Consider the following 17,653-nt stretch of genomic DNA (forward strand, 5'->3'; position numbering starts at 1 on the left):
GGGTGGGAGGAGGAGGAAGAGGTTGGAAAGACAGAGAGATTGGGAGATAGGCAGGGTGGGGGTGGGAGAGGGAGGATGAGGGAAGGAGAGAGAGAGGTAAAAGGAGGCAGAAGGGGACAGGGAAGGAAGGAGAAGAAGGGAGAGGGTAGATGAAGGAGAGAGGGAATGAGGGAGAGAGAGAGGAATGGAGGCAGGGAAAGAGGGAGAGGCAGGGAGAGAGAGCAGGAGGGAAAGAGAGAGGCAAGTAGGGAGTTGGCGGGGGGGGGGGAGAATTGTGTACCTTCTGTGTATATGTGTGTGCTTTCACCAGTACTTAGTTCTATACAGTGGAAGGCATCATCAGAGGACAACACTCTAAACAGAGGGGATTCTCCATGCCTTCATTCTTAATAAAATTGATTCCGTAGTCTGCGGTGCTGGTGATGGCATAATCCTGGATAACCAAACTACCATAGTCACTTGAGAGTATCTTAATTTCCCTTTGCTGAAGGAAAACACAATAAAGGACTGATGTCCCTGATAATACTTGGAGTTAACTCACTTTCTTGTAGGGGGTCGGGGCCTCCCATAAGCTGAGAGCAGTTTACCATCCCACTGTAAAGCCTACCGTTACTTTCAAGGCTTTAAGATTGGTTCAGGCAAAGAGGCGAGGCTTCCTTTGGATGGTAAGAACAACTCACCCACCCCCTTCTACCAAAAGTAGAGTTCACATTGATCGTTAGAAGCAATTCAGCACAGAACATAACAGTGAAAATTAAGCAGAGGGACACAAATGAAATAAAATATTTCGTATGGTCTTCAAATCATATAGTAGAAAATAAAACCAACATCAGGGCCAAAGTAAGCTAGAGGAAAGGAGAGCAAATAACATTGACCAGGCATTCACAGTATAATGACGGGGGGGGGGGGGAATAAAGTAAAAGCAAATAAAAAATAGAGGCTGTTTTTGGAAAACAAAGAAAGAAACCATTTCCATACAATAACTTAAGTGAAAAAAGCATACCGTATTAATTTATAGTCAACTTACATCAACAAATTGCCCGCATGTTTTTTGGCATGAAAGAAAAATTTACAAAAGAAAGTTGTGTAAGAATGCTCTTGGACAAATAGAATTGCCACATTCTTGTAACTTGCTTTTTTGTCGTCACTTCTTAAAAATCTTTTGAGCAAAATGTCTAATTTTTCAAATCTAATAATTTACAACAGAGGATGATACAGGGAGGCAACAACACATACATCCACACCACATAACATGAAAAGAAAAAAAAAAATCTGCACTTCAACAAAGTTTTACTTTGAGGGGCTTGGGAGGGCATTGATTCTGAATTTGCAATAATTCCAATTGCGAGGATTTAAAAAATTAATAAAAAAAAACCTGTTTACTTTTTTATAATTTGCCTTTCAAAAAAAATCTATGAATCTGGAGGGTTTTGAATGAACTTCTGCACTGATAGAGGTTCTCAGATATATATTTAATTTTTAAATATTTTTGTCTTTTTGACAAGTTTTAGATTTCCTTACGGGGATGGATGACAGCACATAAATTTGAACAATGCTGAAGAAAGGGGGGTATGGAAGATGCCAAGAGGGGAGGGTCGTATTTATGAGTGTACTACACAAGAGATGATGATGATGGGGGTGAATGTGTAAGTGAGTCGCCATGTCCATGTAAGGGCGGCACGGAGTGATCTAGCTGCATTAGAGCTTCTGGCTGTAAGGAAGGGATGGGCAATATACAAAAACAAATGAGCCTACACATGCCCATCTACAGAAATAAAGAACAGAACTCTAACACAATCTCACACACCCTAAGCTGCAACTTCTTCAACATGCAATTACTCCAAAAATCATTACAGTGTCATTAAATTAGAGTTTCAAATAATAAAAACAGTTACACTTCTTTCCTACTCAAAGTAGCCAAAATACATAAAATAATACTAATAATAATGATCAAAAGATTAAAAGCAAAAACAAGGAGACTAGATTTATGCATTCAAGTTGAACAACTTCACCAGCAGCCACACAGCCCCATCTAGAGTCAGTTAGGGAAGGGGGTTAGAGACTTGCAGAGGTGATGGAAAGACAAGCCTGTATGGGGAGCCCACTTGCTGGGTTTCTAATCACTATCCTAGAGAACAAGGGTGCTGTCTGAATGACTTCATCCGTCTTCCCCCTGCCACCCCTGCTGCATGGGATTCCCAGAGAGAAGGCGCTAATTCGAAAGATGTGGATGTGGAGATTCTGCTGCTGAAGTTGTTCCACATTTAAAGAGGGAGTGGGGAAAAATTGCAGAAAACAATTCATCACTTTTTTCTCATAATTTTGGATAAAACCAAATCTAAAGTTAAAGATCTAGCAATTCAAAGAAACATATTGATATATATATAGATAGATATAATACAAAAAGCACTTAATTCCCAAAGAAAAAGGGAGAAAAGAACAAAAATATTTTTTTAAAGAAAAAAGTATTGCACACACTTTCAGAGATGAACAACCAGATGCACATGCTGAGGAGGCACAGACAGAGCAATTAGGGGACACTTTTTTTTTTTTTTTTTTTTTTTTTTTTACTTTTCTGGCTTATTGATTCCCCTTTTGGTGATAGCCAAAATTAAAACCAAATTTTGCATTTTCTTTAAAAAGAAATTTTGCATTTTCTTTTTTTTTTTTTTGGTTTTGCTTCTTTAAAAAAAAATAAAAAGGGCGTGCAGTCTGGATGTACGTCATAAGTAGACATTTGAAAGAGAAGAAAGTGGCTAAGACTGACAAATGGGTAATCTATTCTTTAACTGTAGGAATGGTAATCAAATTAATACATGCTTAAAGTAAGTTGCATTTAGGGAAAGTAGAAAAACAGAACAGCAAGCTAGGGTTGGGGAGAGGTCAGCAAGACAAAACTGATTTGGGGGTGGGAGGAAGGTACGGGACTTAGTCTCATGCCTTTCCAGTAGGGGCAAAGGGCATCGTGTGGCTTTCTGCCCATTACAACAAGGAAAAGAGGTGCACACGTGTATGTATGTTGTGGGCTGAAGTAAAGCCTGTAGTGGCAGGAACTAAGGTAAAAATACACATGAGTTTGTGGTTCTGCTCTAAAAACTTATCCCATATTCATTCATAGACTTGGCATATTTTGTTAGTCATAGAGCAGTTATAACTGCATTGTTGCCTATGAGTTTTCTGGAGTTTTGCCGAATTGACAGGGTACCATAAGTGACAATAAGGTGTTCATAGAATGAGCCTGATAAATCAAATAGCAGATAGATCAGTAGAGATCTCTATTAGTAACAGGGGCAAACCCCCTCTCCACTCCAAACACAGTGGCACAGTGCCAATATCTGTAAAGTACAGGATAGTCAGGAAATGAGCATGGTTTACTCCAAGTCCACTGGGGGGAACTATACCAGTCTTCTAGAGATCATGTGGGAAACAAATGTTCCATCCAATCTATATAGAGAAAAATGGAAAAGAGAGAGGGAGAGGAGGAGAGTGAGTGGCTAGGGGAGAAGGGGGAGAGAGAGAGAGAGAGAGAGAGCGTGTGTGTGTGTGTGTGTGTGTGTGTGTGTGTGTGTTTAGAAATGGCCTCAGCCTCTACTGGAAGAAATCTCAAGAGTTATATTCAATATTATATCCCTGTGGGAACATTAATGTCCAACCAAGGACTCGGAAACCCAGGCAGGCAAACCACAAAGGTAAGACACTTGAGAGCACCTGGTTCTCACACAATCCTAGTCACTCCTAGGAACTTTTCTGGGTGACTTTGACAAAAAGGAATAAATTGTGAGGATGTGTCAGACTTTGGCCCCCTCTGGGACGCCCCTTTTATTATTTTATTTTAAAATAATTATAGTAACGTGTCCCCCATGGGTCCGTCCGTACCAAGATTTTTAGTCTCTGGTTTAATAATGTTAATCATTATTGTAGGAACTTCACAAAGGGCAGCTGGGAGGTCTTAGAAGGAGGGAAAAAAAAATCCCATTCATATAGGAAAAGAAAAACCCTTGTTGCCACTGATTTTTTGTTTAGTAATTATACTTTTAACATTGAATTTTATAGTATAAGAAGACTCTAAAAATATTCAAATGGTCTCATAAGGCATCAAATGATTTCTGCAGAACAAAGTTTTGATAATACTCAAATGGGCTGTTTTGTTTTTTTTTTTTTTCATAGGTAAATTTTTAAAGTAGGAAACATAACTGGCCTAAGTATGAGATTTAAAGAATAAGTTCCAATATATACATTGTCCTGGATAATAAGAGGTGTTAAGAGGGTGTTTTGAGGAAACCCATCAATTTGGGTCTCTTAGTTTTTTACTGAGTAATTTACCTATTTCAAAATAGCCTGTTTTAAAATTCACGCAAGTATGACACATCACTTACATTCCAGAAATCACTGGTTGAAACAATCAAACATAGCAAAATTTATGGTTGTCACTTTGCAAATAAAATAAGTATTTTTTAAACCCATGGAAGCCATAGTTTCACTGAAGCCAACACAAACTCTAGTGCATAGACACTTTCATAATATGTCAGCCATAGTTACCTACACACGCTTGTTTGATTTCTAATGTAAGGTACAAAGTAGTATTGCTAGTAGTTCAAAATCATGTCCCAGCTTTATTTTCATCTTTCATCAGCTGTGTTGGGTTTTATCCTCAGTAACTACATAGTTCTGTTACCTATGTCTCTACTTGCTGGGTGTGCAGAACGATTTACAATTATGCCTGCCACTGAGAACAAATAATACAATAATTTGGCCTGAAATAGCATATTTTGATGCAACTTTTTTTTTTTATCCCACTGTGTCCAAATAACCCTGTCTAAATGTAAAGTCAGACTTTTAAAACCATCAAATGCAGTAAGATGGAATTCCACTGGTCAGAATTCGCCTTGAGGAGTGTGCTTGTTTCAAAGACAAGTTTCTAAACTGCTTGGAGTTGTGTTTGACGTCCTCCAAAGACACACTGATATAACGCAAGCCGCGGACCTGCCTCTTTGGGAGAGTGGGTCCTACTTGCGAACGGACATTGTTTTCTGTGTGTACAGGTGAGGCCCGAGAAGAAGACCTGAATGAACTACTTTGTATAACCGCAAACATCTTAAATTTCTGAGGGAAAATAGTGGAGAGAGACAGGAAGAGGCGGCAACCCTCATGGGAGTCTGGTTGCAATTCCAGGAAAAGAGTTAAACCGTTCCAAGTAGGGTGGGTAACAGAAAAGTCTGGAGAACAATACCTACTGAGGATTTTCAAGGTTTTTGTGTTAGATCTATGAGGTAGATCTCCTTCCTGTCCCTCCTACGGCAAATACAAAAACATTTCACTGATTGCTATTCTATGTGTTCATGGGAAGAAGGGAGGGATTCTTTCAGGATAATCAATGGCTCAGTTCTGAATCACAGTTTGGCCAAGAATAAAAATGGAGGCTCTAAAATGGATATAGAATCCAGGAATATGGGAAAGGCTGTCATCTGTGTTACAAAATGATCCCTGCATATACTCTTGACGTCTCACAAGCTCTTCCTCAGACTTAAGGAATGGGGTGAAGGGGTGAAGGGGTGAAGAAACCTGCTTCACTGAAATATGGTATTGGTTTCTAAATAAAAAGTTTAACCTTTTTTTTAATGGTGAACAAAAATGCCCCAAGTAAAAAGCTCATGTACTGTCCATTCCCAAACTCAGTTTCTACACATCATTAGAGTAGATAGGGAGAGACCAAAAAATCAAGAGATGGGGAGAGACATAAATTAAGCTTCCAAGATGGACAAGAGAGTCCAGGACACCATCAAGCCCAATATTCAGAACTGTATTTCTGTATTAATGATCTGCTTGCCCAGTTTAGAGTAACTTTTCATACTTAAGTGGATGAGAACGGATACAACATTACAACATTACAGTGGGTAGCATTACATTTTAAAACTAGTAAGATAGAACATTTATTGTGGAAGGACCTTAATGATTTCTTTCCCTATATTCACATAATCCTCTACTTGAGCCTTAATTTAGTCCCCACCATCTCCATTCTTGTTTGTAAACCTGCTGTGCCCTGCAGAGATTTCTGGTGACTCCCGACACTCCGTTGCACTCCATTTGCTTTCTTCTTAGCCTCAACTTGACTCTAAGGACTTTAGTGCACACGTGGAATCTTTATCTTTATTTGCCTACCAACTAGAATACTAATAACCAATCAAACATTTCTGGACTGAACTAATGAATGAGTAAATCAGTTAATATATTTAATTGCAACTTTTACCCTCTCCCCCCCCCACCCCTGCCAACTAGGCTATAGCTTCCATAAAGGCATTAAAATCATGCATCACCACCATGGCTTGCCTTGCGCCTGGAATATGGGATAGAGCATATAGGATAGAGACGTTAGGGTCAGGAGACCTAAGGTCCAGGGTTGGATGTGTTGCCCACTATACTGGCCTCTTAAGAAACTGAATGAGTCGGTTAACCTCCCTGAGTCAGTGTCCTCACCTATAATAATGGAGATTATGATGTTTGCTCAATTAACAGACCTCACAGGATAGGTTTATAGGACTAATAAGAATTTGAATGTGAAAGTGTTTATAAATTCTAAAGGCCTTTCTAGATGTTACTATTGTTTTCAAAGCTGACTCCATAGCATCCGCTGTAAAATTAGGGTTTCATATTCCAAGAGAGGAGGCTGAGTCCCAGACAGCTGAGGTCAGTGCTACTCCAAGTGTGATCCTTGGAGTTTGCTTTAGCATCAAACAAAGAGGCTCAATCCAAAACCCTAACCCAAATACCTATTATTACTGCTTCTTCTGAAGCCCTGTCCCTACCCCTCCAATAAGGCTAGTAAGTTCCTAAAGCTTGCTTAGTTCATCCTTTAACAGTGAATTTTTATTATTTCTGCATGTAATTTCATAATTACTTTATTTCACCCTTCATGTGGGTTTGAGCTGTACTCTGAAGAGCTCTTATTTAGAATCATTTCCATAAGGACCTATTTATTTAGTGGCAGGTGGACGGACCTGGAGGTGAGTTCTTGTCCTCTAGCAAACCACGTGACTTGAGTCAAGTCACTTGCTCTTCACTCCAATCCCTTGGAAACACACATCTCAACAGACATCAGAACTGTGCGTTAAGATGAGGACAGGAGGGAACTGAGGGTCCAGGTAATATTTTAGCTCCTTCCTCCCAGAAGTGTTAATACAGCAAGATACCCAAAAGGAAAACTCTATTAAGAAATTTCCAGGGACGCCTGGGTGGCTCAGTTGGTTAAGCAGCTGCCTTCGGCTCAGGTCATGATCTCAGCGTCCTGAGATCGAGTTCCACATCGGGCTCCTTGCTCATCAGGGAGACTGCTTCTCCCTCTGCCTCTGCCTGCCATTCTGTCTGCCTGTGCTTGCTCTCTCTCCCTCTCTCTCTCTGACAAATAAATAAATAAAATCTTAAAAAAAAAAAAAAAGAAATTTCCAGGAACTACTATTCTTTTCATTTTGTTTTCATGTTCACCAGGTATTAGTGCAAGTAAGCCTTTCTTCCCTTAGGATATTAAAAGTTCCCTGATTCACAAGCTGAATCTGTATGCTTATTTTGTGTGTTTTAATCTGTCTAGCATAGAGCAAGACACACCATAGGTCTTCAGTGCATATGTGCTGAATTAAACTACAAAAAATAGAACAGCTTGCAACATGTAAAGCTCTGAGTTGTGAAGTGGGTGGGATTCAAAAAAGCTCTCCTTGCTGGTGCTAGTTTCTTTAATCAGGAGGGAATATATTCATGAAATGAAACAATGAGAAAGAGCAGTATAAAGAGGGCTCAAAGCCATGAACTTAGCAACTGCTCCCCGGCTCTTTGCCTTGCCTCCAGGTAGACTTTCAGAGATAACATCAGCAATAGCTCATTATTTGCAAATGATTATGCCCTTGTAATACTATTAAAATCCAAAACGGTAATATAAAATACTTATTTTATATCAACATAAAAAGTCAACTGTGTGCCAGTCAGAAAAATGGAAGCCCTGTCTGATATATTTTGTTCCAGTAGTTGGAATAGCCTGAGATCCCTCCTTCCTTCCTCCTTTCTCTCTCTGCCTCTCACTCCAGGCTGGCCCCTGCCTTAATATTTTGAGTGATTCCATCTAGCCTCTTGGCTACACATCCTACCATCTATAGGACGATGATTTCCAGTTCACCACCCACTCAGAATTCTAGTTCCCCATCTCCAATTGCCCACTCAACATTTCAACTTCGATACCTAAGAGGCTTCTCAAATCCAAAGGTTGGAACAGAACTTTGGATTTCATTTGCCTCCTAAACTTGTATCTCCCCTAGGATTTCCCATCTCTTTGGTCTGACTCAGATGTACAAACCCCTAACTAGTCCTCTACTTGGGCCCCTACCCCAACTCACCTCCACGTATCCAGTGTACCAGGAAGTTTCACTGACTCTACTCTGGCAACAAATTCCTCACATGTCTACTTTTCCCAATGCCATTATCCAGGTCCTAGCATAAACCACCTTGATTCCTTGCTTGAACTCTGTAGTAACCTCCCAACCTATCTTCCCACCTTCACTATTCACTTCCTAAAACCCATTCTCCATAATGAGCCGAAGTGCTCTTTCAAAAGTATACAACATAGGGATGCCTGGGTGGCTCAGTTGGTTAAGTGACTGCCTTCAGCTCAGGTCATGATCCTGGAGTCCCGGGATAGAGTCCCTATATCGGGCTTCCTGCTCAGCAGGGAGTCTGCTTCTCCCTCTGACCCTCCCACTTCTCATTAAAAAAAAAAAAAAAAAAAGTATACAATATAAATCAGATCAATCAGTTTCTTGCTTAAGATCTTTAAAGGTTTCCCCAGGGGAGCCTGGGTGGCTCAGTGGGTTAAAGCCTCTGCCTTCGGCTCAGGTCATGATCCCAGGGTCCTGGGATTGAGCCCCGAATTGGGCTCTCTGCTCAGCAGGAAGCCTGCTTCCTCCTCTCTCTCTCTCTGTCTGCCTCTCTGCCTACTTGTGATCTGTCAAATAAATAAAAAAAATAATAAAATTAAAAAAAAAAAAAAGGTTTCCCCAAACCCAAACTCTGTACCCTGACCCATAGTTAAAGTGCCCTGTGATCAGCTGGCTGCCTGTCACCACTCCCGTCTCATCTACTGATCTCTCACAGCAACTCTGTCCCAGGATGTCTCCACCTCTGGCTATGCTTCTCTAGCTTTTCCTGTAGGAACACTTTTCCTTGCTCTTTGCCTCCACTGATTGGGTCTCTCCTCTAATTTTATTCTTCAGAGAGGCCTCTAAAAGCAGCCCCTATTAAAGTAGCAACCTGCTCCCTAACTGATCTTGATTCTCTCCATAGCAGACTCTTGCCCATTCATTTATGTTCAGCCCTCCCTCATTGGTAGGTAAGCTCTACGAGAACAGAGACTTTGTCTTGTTCTCCACTATACTTAGAGCAGAGCTGGACATATAGTAAGAGCTCAAGAAATCACTGCTGAATGATTTCACTCAGTGACATCATTCCTGAGTGCAGGCACTGAGTAAATGTTTCATAAACTAACGAGGCATTGCATTCTCTATTCTGTCTTGTTTTCTTTTACTCTTCTCCAAACCAGATGGGATTTCCTTGAGTTCTAGTCAGCAGTTCCAGTGCAAATTGGACCTTCTCAGCCACGGCTGGCTGAAAAAGCCTTCTGAAAAAATACACCACTATCTAACTCATTCTCCCTTTAATAAACCAGTGCTGTGATGTTTATTAAAAACTCGGGCTTTGCTTTGCAGTTGTGAAAGCTAAAGATAAAATAAACGGAATATTCAGACCTAGAGCTGCCAATTTTGATGCTTGTCTTTAGGCAATAGCAAGGAAGGAGCCAAACAAATTATCAGCAGGAGGAATGGTGACCAGCGTAGTAAAAACGTACTGGGTTATCTTTGCCTCCTCTGGCAGTGCAGCCACTGATAGCAGAATCGGACAGCACTGGGGCCTTTCTCCTAAACTGGTACCCTGACGCTTTACGATTGTGTTTATAAGGTAATAAATTATTCAAGAAGGTTTATTTTGCTTCTGTTGTCCACAAAAGCTCATCTACTCTGTCATTATGATCAGAATTCTTTTTTTTAAAGAGTTTTGAGAGAGGGAGAGAGAATCTCAAGCAGACACACACCAAGCATGAAGCTGATGTGGGACCCAATGCCATGACCACAAGATCATGACCTTAGCTAAAACCAACAGTCAGATGCTTAACTGACTACACCACCCAGGTGCCCATATGACCAGAATTCTGTTTTTTGTTGTTGTTGTTGTTCTAGAGTTTCTTTGGGTGGTAGCAGCTGGGCCTTCCAACCTATTACTTCCTCTCCACAGGCCCCTTAAAGCGTATAAGTTGTTCATGAGAAACAGCTGAACTTGAAAACACATGACACTACAACTCACTGTATCTCGAAAACACCCTCTTTTCCCTAAAATCTATTTTCATTGCAGGGAACATACAGTGCTCATAAATCATTACCACTAAGGCATTTTCATAATCAGTGGGAACAAATACTATGCAAACAAGATGAAAAACTGGCCCAAGACTCATGCACTTGATGTCAAGATGCTGTACTATGACTACATGCTTTGACTGTGTCTGACCTGAGCCTTGAGGAGCAGAAGACTGCAGAGATGTCTGCATGAATGGCACATATCATGAGATTATTCTTAGTTTTTTTTGGTAAATGAAACTGTTATAGATTAGAAGGAGCTACAAGAAATTCCCTAGTCATTCCAAAAACTCAATGCATATGAGCCAGTAGATTAGTAAAGATAGATGCTTAGGGACAAACGCATATGATCAAATGATGACCATAGTGACCTCCTTGAAAATATGAGGAAAGATAAAGAAAATATGAATTGTAATCATATAGTTAAACCACTAATTAACCAGAAACCTAGTTCTGGAAGGAGATGTTCTAAAGTATTATTGAGAACTTATTCTTGGCCAGACATCATTTTGAATGCTTGATGTATTTTATTTCAGTGAATCATTACAATTATATCTTACCTATTAGTACTTGGGCTGAAAGAAGTTAATTTGCCCAAAGTTTTATACCTAGAAAGTTGAAAAGTCATGAATGGACCCAATCTTACATGTTTTTACATTAAACAATAATGCAATCCTGAAATAGAATGTTAATATTTGGTTCTCAGTGAGCATGGAAAATTACAAACAAGCTACTCTTTAGGCACAAAAACAACTTCTACAGGAGATCCTAGGATCTCTACAGATTTATTTCAAGCTCTTATGACTTTGAAATTATTATTGCACAATGAGGTATTCAGAGGGGCTATGGGGACTGCTTCTTCTTGTTGATTTTTGGGTTTTGTTTGTTCATTTGTTTGTTCTGTTTTTTCACAATCTCAGGTCACTTAAGCCAGTCCTACTAAATCACTTTACTGGGGCCAGTGGAGATGGGATGACAGGCATGTCTGGATATCTGCATTTGTTCCCCAAGGGGTTTTTATGCAAAATCAGGTTGAACTTTAGTGAAAAAACCTGAACTAAGTCCCAGCTGTGATCCACCCCCTGTGACCTTGAGTAAGCCATAAACTCTTGTTTATAAAATGGAGATAAACTTCATTGGACACTGAATCAATCAAAGGAGACATTCCGTATACAAGCATTTTTTAAAATACATACACAGAGGGGCGCCTGGGTGGCTCAGTTGATTAAGAGACTGCGTTCAGCTCAGGTCATGATCCTGGAGTCCCAGGATCAAGTCTCACATTGGGCTCCCTGCTCAGCGGGGAGTCTCCTTCTCTTCTTCTCCCTCTGACTCTTACCCCTCTCATGCTCTCTCTCTCTCCCCCTCTCTCATTCTCTCACTCAAATAAACAAAATCTTAAAAAAAAAAAAATACAAACATATACATGTATTTCCAGAAATGTTAAAAGAGTAGTAAACGATCTCACCGGCACATCAAAAGCTCCCTAACAGTTTCTAATACATGGACTGTAGGACCACACAATAAATGCTCTGAATGTTCTATGAGTAGTACAGCAGATACGTCAGTTACCTAATAAGTACCTATCAAAAAGTAGTCTAAATGATTTGATTCCTTTGTTATTTGCCTGATTTGTTAAAGTGTAAGTGCTCTCTGAATATCTCTGTCCCACATCATTTTCTTTCATACAATACCCTAATCCATCATTGACTCTATAGAAATTTTTCTTAAAGCACCATAAATCAATTGTTGGGGAAGATCATCACATTGTTCTTTTTTCATACTCTATTATTTTCTTCTCCATTTTAACCTCAAACCGGAAGGCTCCACTAATCATTCTAGAGTATGAATAAAAGTGGCTTTCTCTGTACTCATTGAACAGGCACGGATGTTACTAGCACAGCCCCAGGCAGACCAGAAGACACCAGAATTGGCTTCCTACTGTGTCCTTTGAGAACCACAGAGCCTACCATGTCTATCAGAGCAACATGGTGCCCCAACAAGGGTAAGATGCCAACCTGGCTTCACAGGAGGGTTAGAGAGAGAGAAAGCGTGATAAGCAGTTCTGGAAACAGCAGTGCCAGTGACCATCCGATCACTTTTAATAATGCCTCTAGATGAGGTCACCTTTTTTCAATGTGGGCTTCCGTACTCTTTCTTCATGGTATTAGTAAACATCATGATCTATTTTGCTTGTGCTGTCTTGGATGGATATGTTCCTTGATTTTTAAGTTTTCACACTACATGTGATGACCATATGAGGTATCTTAAAAGATTTGAGAAACACGAAAAGGTTTACTTTTAGCAATTGTACCACATTTAATTAAGAAAGTCAGCATGCCGAAACCCTGAGACCCACTCGCGGTCCCTGTCTTTATTCAGAAGTTTAATGGGCTCACAGGCAGTGACTCCATTAGAACATTTGCTCATTAATTTTACTCCTGTTTTGTAGTATTAATCTATAGTAATGTTTCCCCCAATACCATTTGCTAAAAGGTCGTATTTGTTTTTTTCAGATAGATGGATAGTATTATAGGTTCAAACTTAAAACTCAGTAAGTACCAAGTATTGTCTTTACAAAATCACACGGCTTAAGGCTGGGCTCATGTGGGTCCCTCATGCTGAAAACAATAAAGCTGATTTTTTTTTTTTTTACTATACATTATTTAGTACAAAAAATTATTAGTCCTTATAAACAACTAACTAGGAAAATCTGTGTTATCTTAGATGATTAAGCAGAGTTTTTGGTAGTGGCAGGTCATCACCCCTCTCTCCTACTCTAAAGGGCAAGTAGGCAAGGCACAAGGCAATGGAAATACATGCTGGCTTAAGGACTAGGACTGAAGCAGTATCATAATGACTTAGAGAAGTCATTTTGTCCTTATACCAGTTCTGTTTTTATCTGTGTTTTGGCTCTTCCTAAATTTTCCTTGCAGATGAGGGTGGTGTCTTGTTTCCTTGAAAATATTTAACAAAAAACAAGAGAACCTACTGTTTTGATGCACCCATTGGTACAACTCTAGGGGATGGGGTTCCTCTCACAGTCTACGTAAATAGTATCCTCTGGAGTCAAGCAATGCAAGACCTGCAAAGCCACATGCAAGAACCCGATGAGATTACCTTTCTAGTTATGAATAGCATTTGGAAGTACTCTGAACCAGCCCTGGGTTTTCTTCTTTTCAGTCTTACTGCAAACAGCCAAGATTTGGACAGGGCAGGAACACACAGCAGACGATTGTCCTTGGTCACTGCTACTTAAGTTTGTGGGCAGTGTTGACCAGATGGGTAAAGACAGTGAACGAGGAGTTACAGTAATGCAGCCATAGCACATGATAAATACCCACTAAATAATTACTGCAAAATAGAAAGGCATTTCCCAATGTACCCTGCAGATCTGGCTAATGGGTATAAATCAAGACACAAAGATACTGCATGCAGAGCTTAAGTGCTGAAGAATGTGCATTTTAGCTTCTAAATAGCCTTCATATTTGAAGAGCTTTGATTAACCCACAGTCCCTAGGACATTTCTTTAAAAAAAAAAAAAAAAAAGAACCTAAAGGCGAGGACTTAACTATGCAAAAGTCTCTAGAGAATAACTCGGGTGTGATACTTTTACAGAAAGTGACATCAAGGAACTACTGGTGGTGAAAAGAATAACTTTGTAAAGCAATGGTATTCACTATTAGTGGCCCAGAGAATAAAGCCATGAGAGGGAAAAAGATGGGAAGAGCTAACATGCTTCCAGAGAAACCAGGAAGATGAGTAAAATCCGATGCTGCTGAGTCTTTCCCCTCCCCTGGTTATACATCCTACTAACAAGCAAAACTTCGAGAAAGCAAGCTCTCTTGACCTTCCTAGGGGAGATACAACACTAGGGAGCAAGGTGTGGAGGCACTCTTACTTACTCATTTTCTGACTTCAAGTGACTTACATTTTCTGTGCCCCAGAGAATTATTGCCTGTAAAATGTAAGGACTGGAGAAGATGATCTTTGGAGAGAACCAATGACTTAAGGAAGTGAAGTGTTATTGCTAATAGAGCTCAAAACTGCTCCAAAGTGAGTAAGATCATTTCACAAACATTTTTTTTTAAAGATTTTATTTATTTATTTGACAGAGATCACAAGCAGGCAGAGAGGCAAGCAGAGAGAGAGGAGGAAGCAGGCTCCCTGCCTAGCAGAGAGCCCGACGCAGGGGCTCGATCCCAGGACCCTGAGATCATGACCTGAGCCGAAGGCAGTGGCCTAACCCACTGAGCCACCCAGGCGCCCCTTCACAAACATTTTTAATTGACTGTGGTTACCACTCCCTTAACACTATGTCCTTACATAATGGAAACGCACGTCTTACGTTGCCTTTTCTCTTAAGAATAAAAGTCAATTACGTAACCACTTCACAACACTCGTTTCTTAGTGAGTCCTAGGATGGGGAAATGATTTGTGTTTCTTGCAGTGAGAAGACAATATCCTAGGATAGGATGCTAAGAGTATTATCTTGGATGCATGGGACACTGAACAAAGACAGAGAGGAGGCATGTAATTTAAGGATTAAGGTTTGAAAGCTGATGCCCCCTGTGCAGACCAGCCACTGGAAGGGCCCACTGTGGAAATCAGCACAAGAACAATAGGCCAAAAGAGACAATGTAGGAGCCAATGGGTCAGGGATTTTTTTTTTTTTTAAATCGCTACATAAACCCTGACAAATTTTCAATCAAGCAACTCCAGCTTTTAGAAAAAAGTGTTGGGCACAAAGGACCTTTATTGCTTTGGAAAACTCTACATCTCTCTTTTATACTGTGCTAATGTTCAGATATATGACATTTTCTGGAGCTCTCAACCTGAGGAGTTTTGAGACTGCATGGCAATAATACTCTATCTGTATTCTAAAGCTCTAAGCAGCTCTTCGTCTGTTGGGTAGCTCATATTATAATGCTGCTACATAGATTTTAGGAAGCATAGTTAGGCAGGACCACACATAGCTTTCTGTCTTTTGGGCTAGTTCTCTCTCTTGTCCAGAATAGTGGGTGGAACTTTCTTCCAAGCCAGGCTTAACAATAAAAATGTACCATTTCCTAGCTCAAGAAGGGCTCTTGGGTTTAACAACCTAGAAGTGTATCCAATGTCAACTGGCAAGAGTTTCAATGTGGAAACTCTCAGGCCTGACTGCCTGGTCTTAAACATGGAGCTGGTTGCTCCAAGAGAGCAAACACTGGGAAGGCAAAGTGGGCCATGCATGGGCTATTAAAGCAAGAGCCATGGATTGTGTGTAGCCTCTTTGCTGCTTACCAGGGGGCTTCTTTCAGCGCACAGAACCACTTCAGTCCAAATTCTTTGAACCGTCCATAGCACCCAGTTGAACTCCATTGAGAAGAATAACTGTATTTATTCACAATATTAGAAAGATCTTACTAGAAAGCATTCTACCCTAATAACGCAGAATTCTGAGAACTTGGAAATCAATTGCAGAGTACTGAGTTCTGATTGAAATTTACTATGTAGTTTTATTTTATTTATTTTTAAAGATTTTATTTATTTATTTGACAGAGATGACAAGCAGGTAGAGAGGCAGACAGAGAGAGAGGGGGGAAGCAGGCTCACTGCTGAGCAGAGAGCCCTGATGCGGGGCTCGATCCCAGGACCCTGGGATCATGATCTGAGCTGAAGGCAGAGGCTTTAACCCACTGAGCCACCCAGGCGCCCCTACTATGTAGTTTTAAATAACTGTCCACAAAGAAGCGAGGCTATTCCACGTATGGCAGGATTTTAAATGCATCCTCCTAACAGTGGCCAAGTCTGATAGGGTGATGCTCCCCTGTCATCACTATCCAATTTCTTGTGTAACTCTTATGATCATCAACAACAAAACTCACTTGCCCTTTGCAGGGATGTGGTTTAGTGTTGAAATTCTAATTACCTATGCTTACGCTGAATCCCCATCTATGTTGCGTACAAAGAAAAATATGAACCCTAAAGCAATGGCCACACTCCAGTTTGAATAATTATATTAATTGCCACAAATTTCTTCCATTTAGTCCATCGGTTGTATCATCTGGTGTGTAGCTATTCAATTTATCTTACACATTATATTTCTAACCCCTAAAAGCAAAGGCTCTGCCAAAAAGGGGCTCCCCCTGAGCAAAGGTAACCATAAATCCTGGAACAGAGGCCTAAAGAATGTGCAAGGAGAAATCAAAATTCAGGAACACTTGGGTGGCTCAGCCGGTTAAGCATCTACCTTTGGCTCAGGTCATGATTCTAACATCCTAGAATCGAACCCCCCCCTCCCCCACCCCAAGGTTGGGCTCCCTTGAGCAGGGAGTCTGCTTCTCTCTCTGCCTACTGCCCCTGCCCCCATTTATACTCTCTCTCTGACAAATAAATAAATAAATTCTAAAAAAAATAAAAATAAAAATTCAATTCTTTAGATGTTGAATTTTTTCAAAGTTAAAAAAAACTATTCTGAGAAAAATATAAATATTTACTCTAATATCATTAAAAGGAAATGAGTTATGGTACACAGGAAAATATTTCAAAATGAAACAGTTCTGGAGCCTCGCTTTCAAAGTCCATGGGGTGATAATTGCATATGGCAGGGTGTTTTTGGTTTTTTTTTAAAGATTTTATTTATTTATTTGACAGAGAGAGATCACTAGTAGACGGAGAGGCAGGCAGAGAGAGAGAGAGAGAGGGAAGCAGGCTCCTTGCTGAGCAGAGAGCCCGATGCGGGACTCGATCCCAGGACCCTGAGATCATGACCTGAGCCGAAGGCAGCGGCTTAACCCACTGAGCCACCCAGGCGCCCGCATATGGCAGGTTTTGAAGAAGGACCTGGCTTCCTCTTTCATCACTCTGGGCATGGAACCAAAAAGAACATTCTTGCTTTTGAAAGGGACTCTACAAAGTGTTCTCAGGGTTTGGGGAAAGCTAACATGATATTTGTCCCCTGAAGAAGACAGGGTATGAAAAGAGAAACGTGCCAAAGAAAAGGGTTTCTGAATCTGCCTACTACAAATTGTGGTGAACTATGGCTGAGAATAAATGCAAACTTTTCTGGTCTTGATTTTGAATTTATAATTCTCAGTTATTTAGTATTAATTTGGAACACTCTTGTCCAAATATTTAGCTTCTTTTATGTTATGTTGCATATTAGAGTCTTTACTGGAACATAAAGAAGTATAGACATTTGGCTATATTTTGAGCAATACACATTT

General features: G+C 40.3%; 1 protein-coding gene across 28 annotated transcripts in view; it reads right to left on the reverse strand.

Moving 5' to 3' along the window:
• Positions 1–17,653, reverse strand: part of NRXN3 (neurexin 3) — a 1,668,422-nt gene that overhangs the window by 9,552 nt on the left and 1,641,217 nt on the right. For 3 of the 28 annotated variants that reach the window (XM_047738142.1, XM_047738141.1, XM_047738140.1), the window contains one exon: positions 1,493–1,711. The exons of the other annotated variants lie outside the window; for them this stretch is intronic. In XM_047738142.1, coding sequence (XP_047594098.1) covers positions 1,602–1,711 — 110 coding nt within the window. In that variant the 3' untranslated portion in view covers positions 1,493–1,601. Of the gene's footprint in view, positions 1–1,492; positions 1,712–17,653 lie in introns of those variants that run through there. 28 annotated transcript variants of the gene reach the window in all.

Source organism: Lutra lutra, chromosome 7 (genome assembly GCF_902655055.1).
Source record: "Lutra lutra chromosome 7, mLutLut1.2, whole genome shotgun sequence".
Taxonomy (NCBI): domain Eukaryota; kingdom Metazoa; phylum Chordata; class Mammalia; order Carnivora; family Mustelidae; genus Lutra; species Lutra lutra.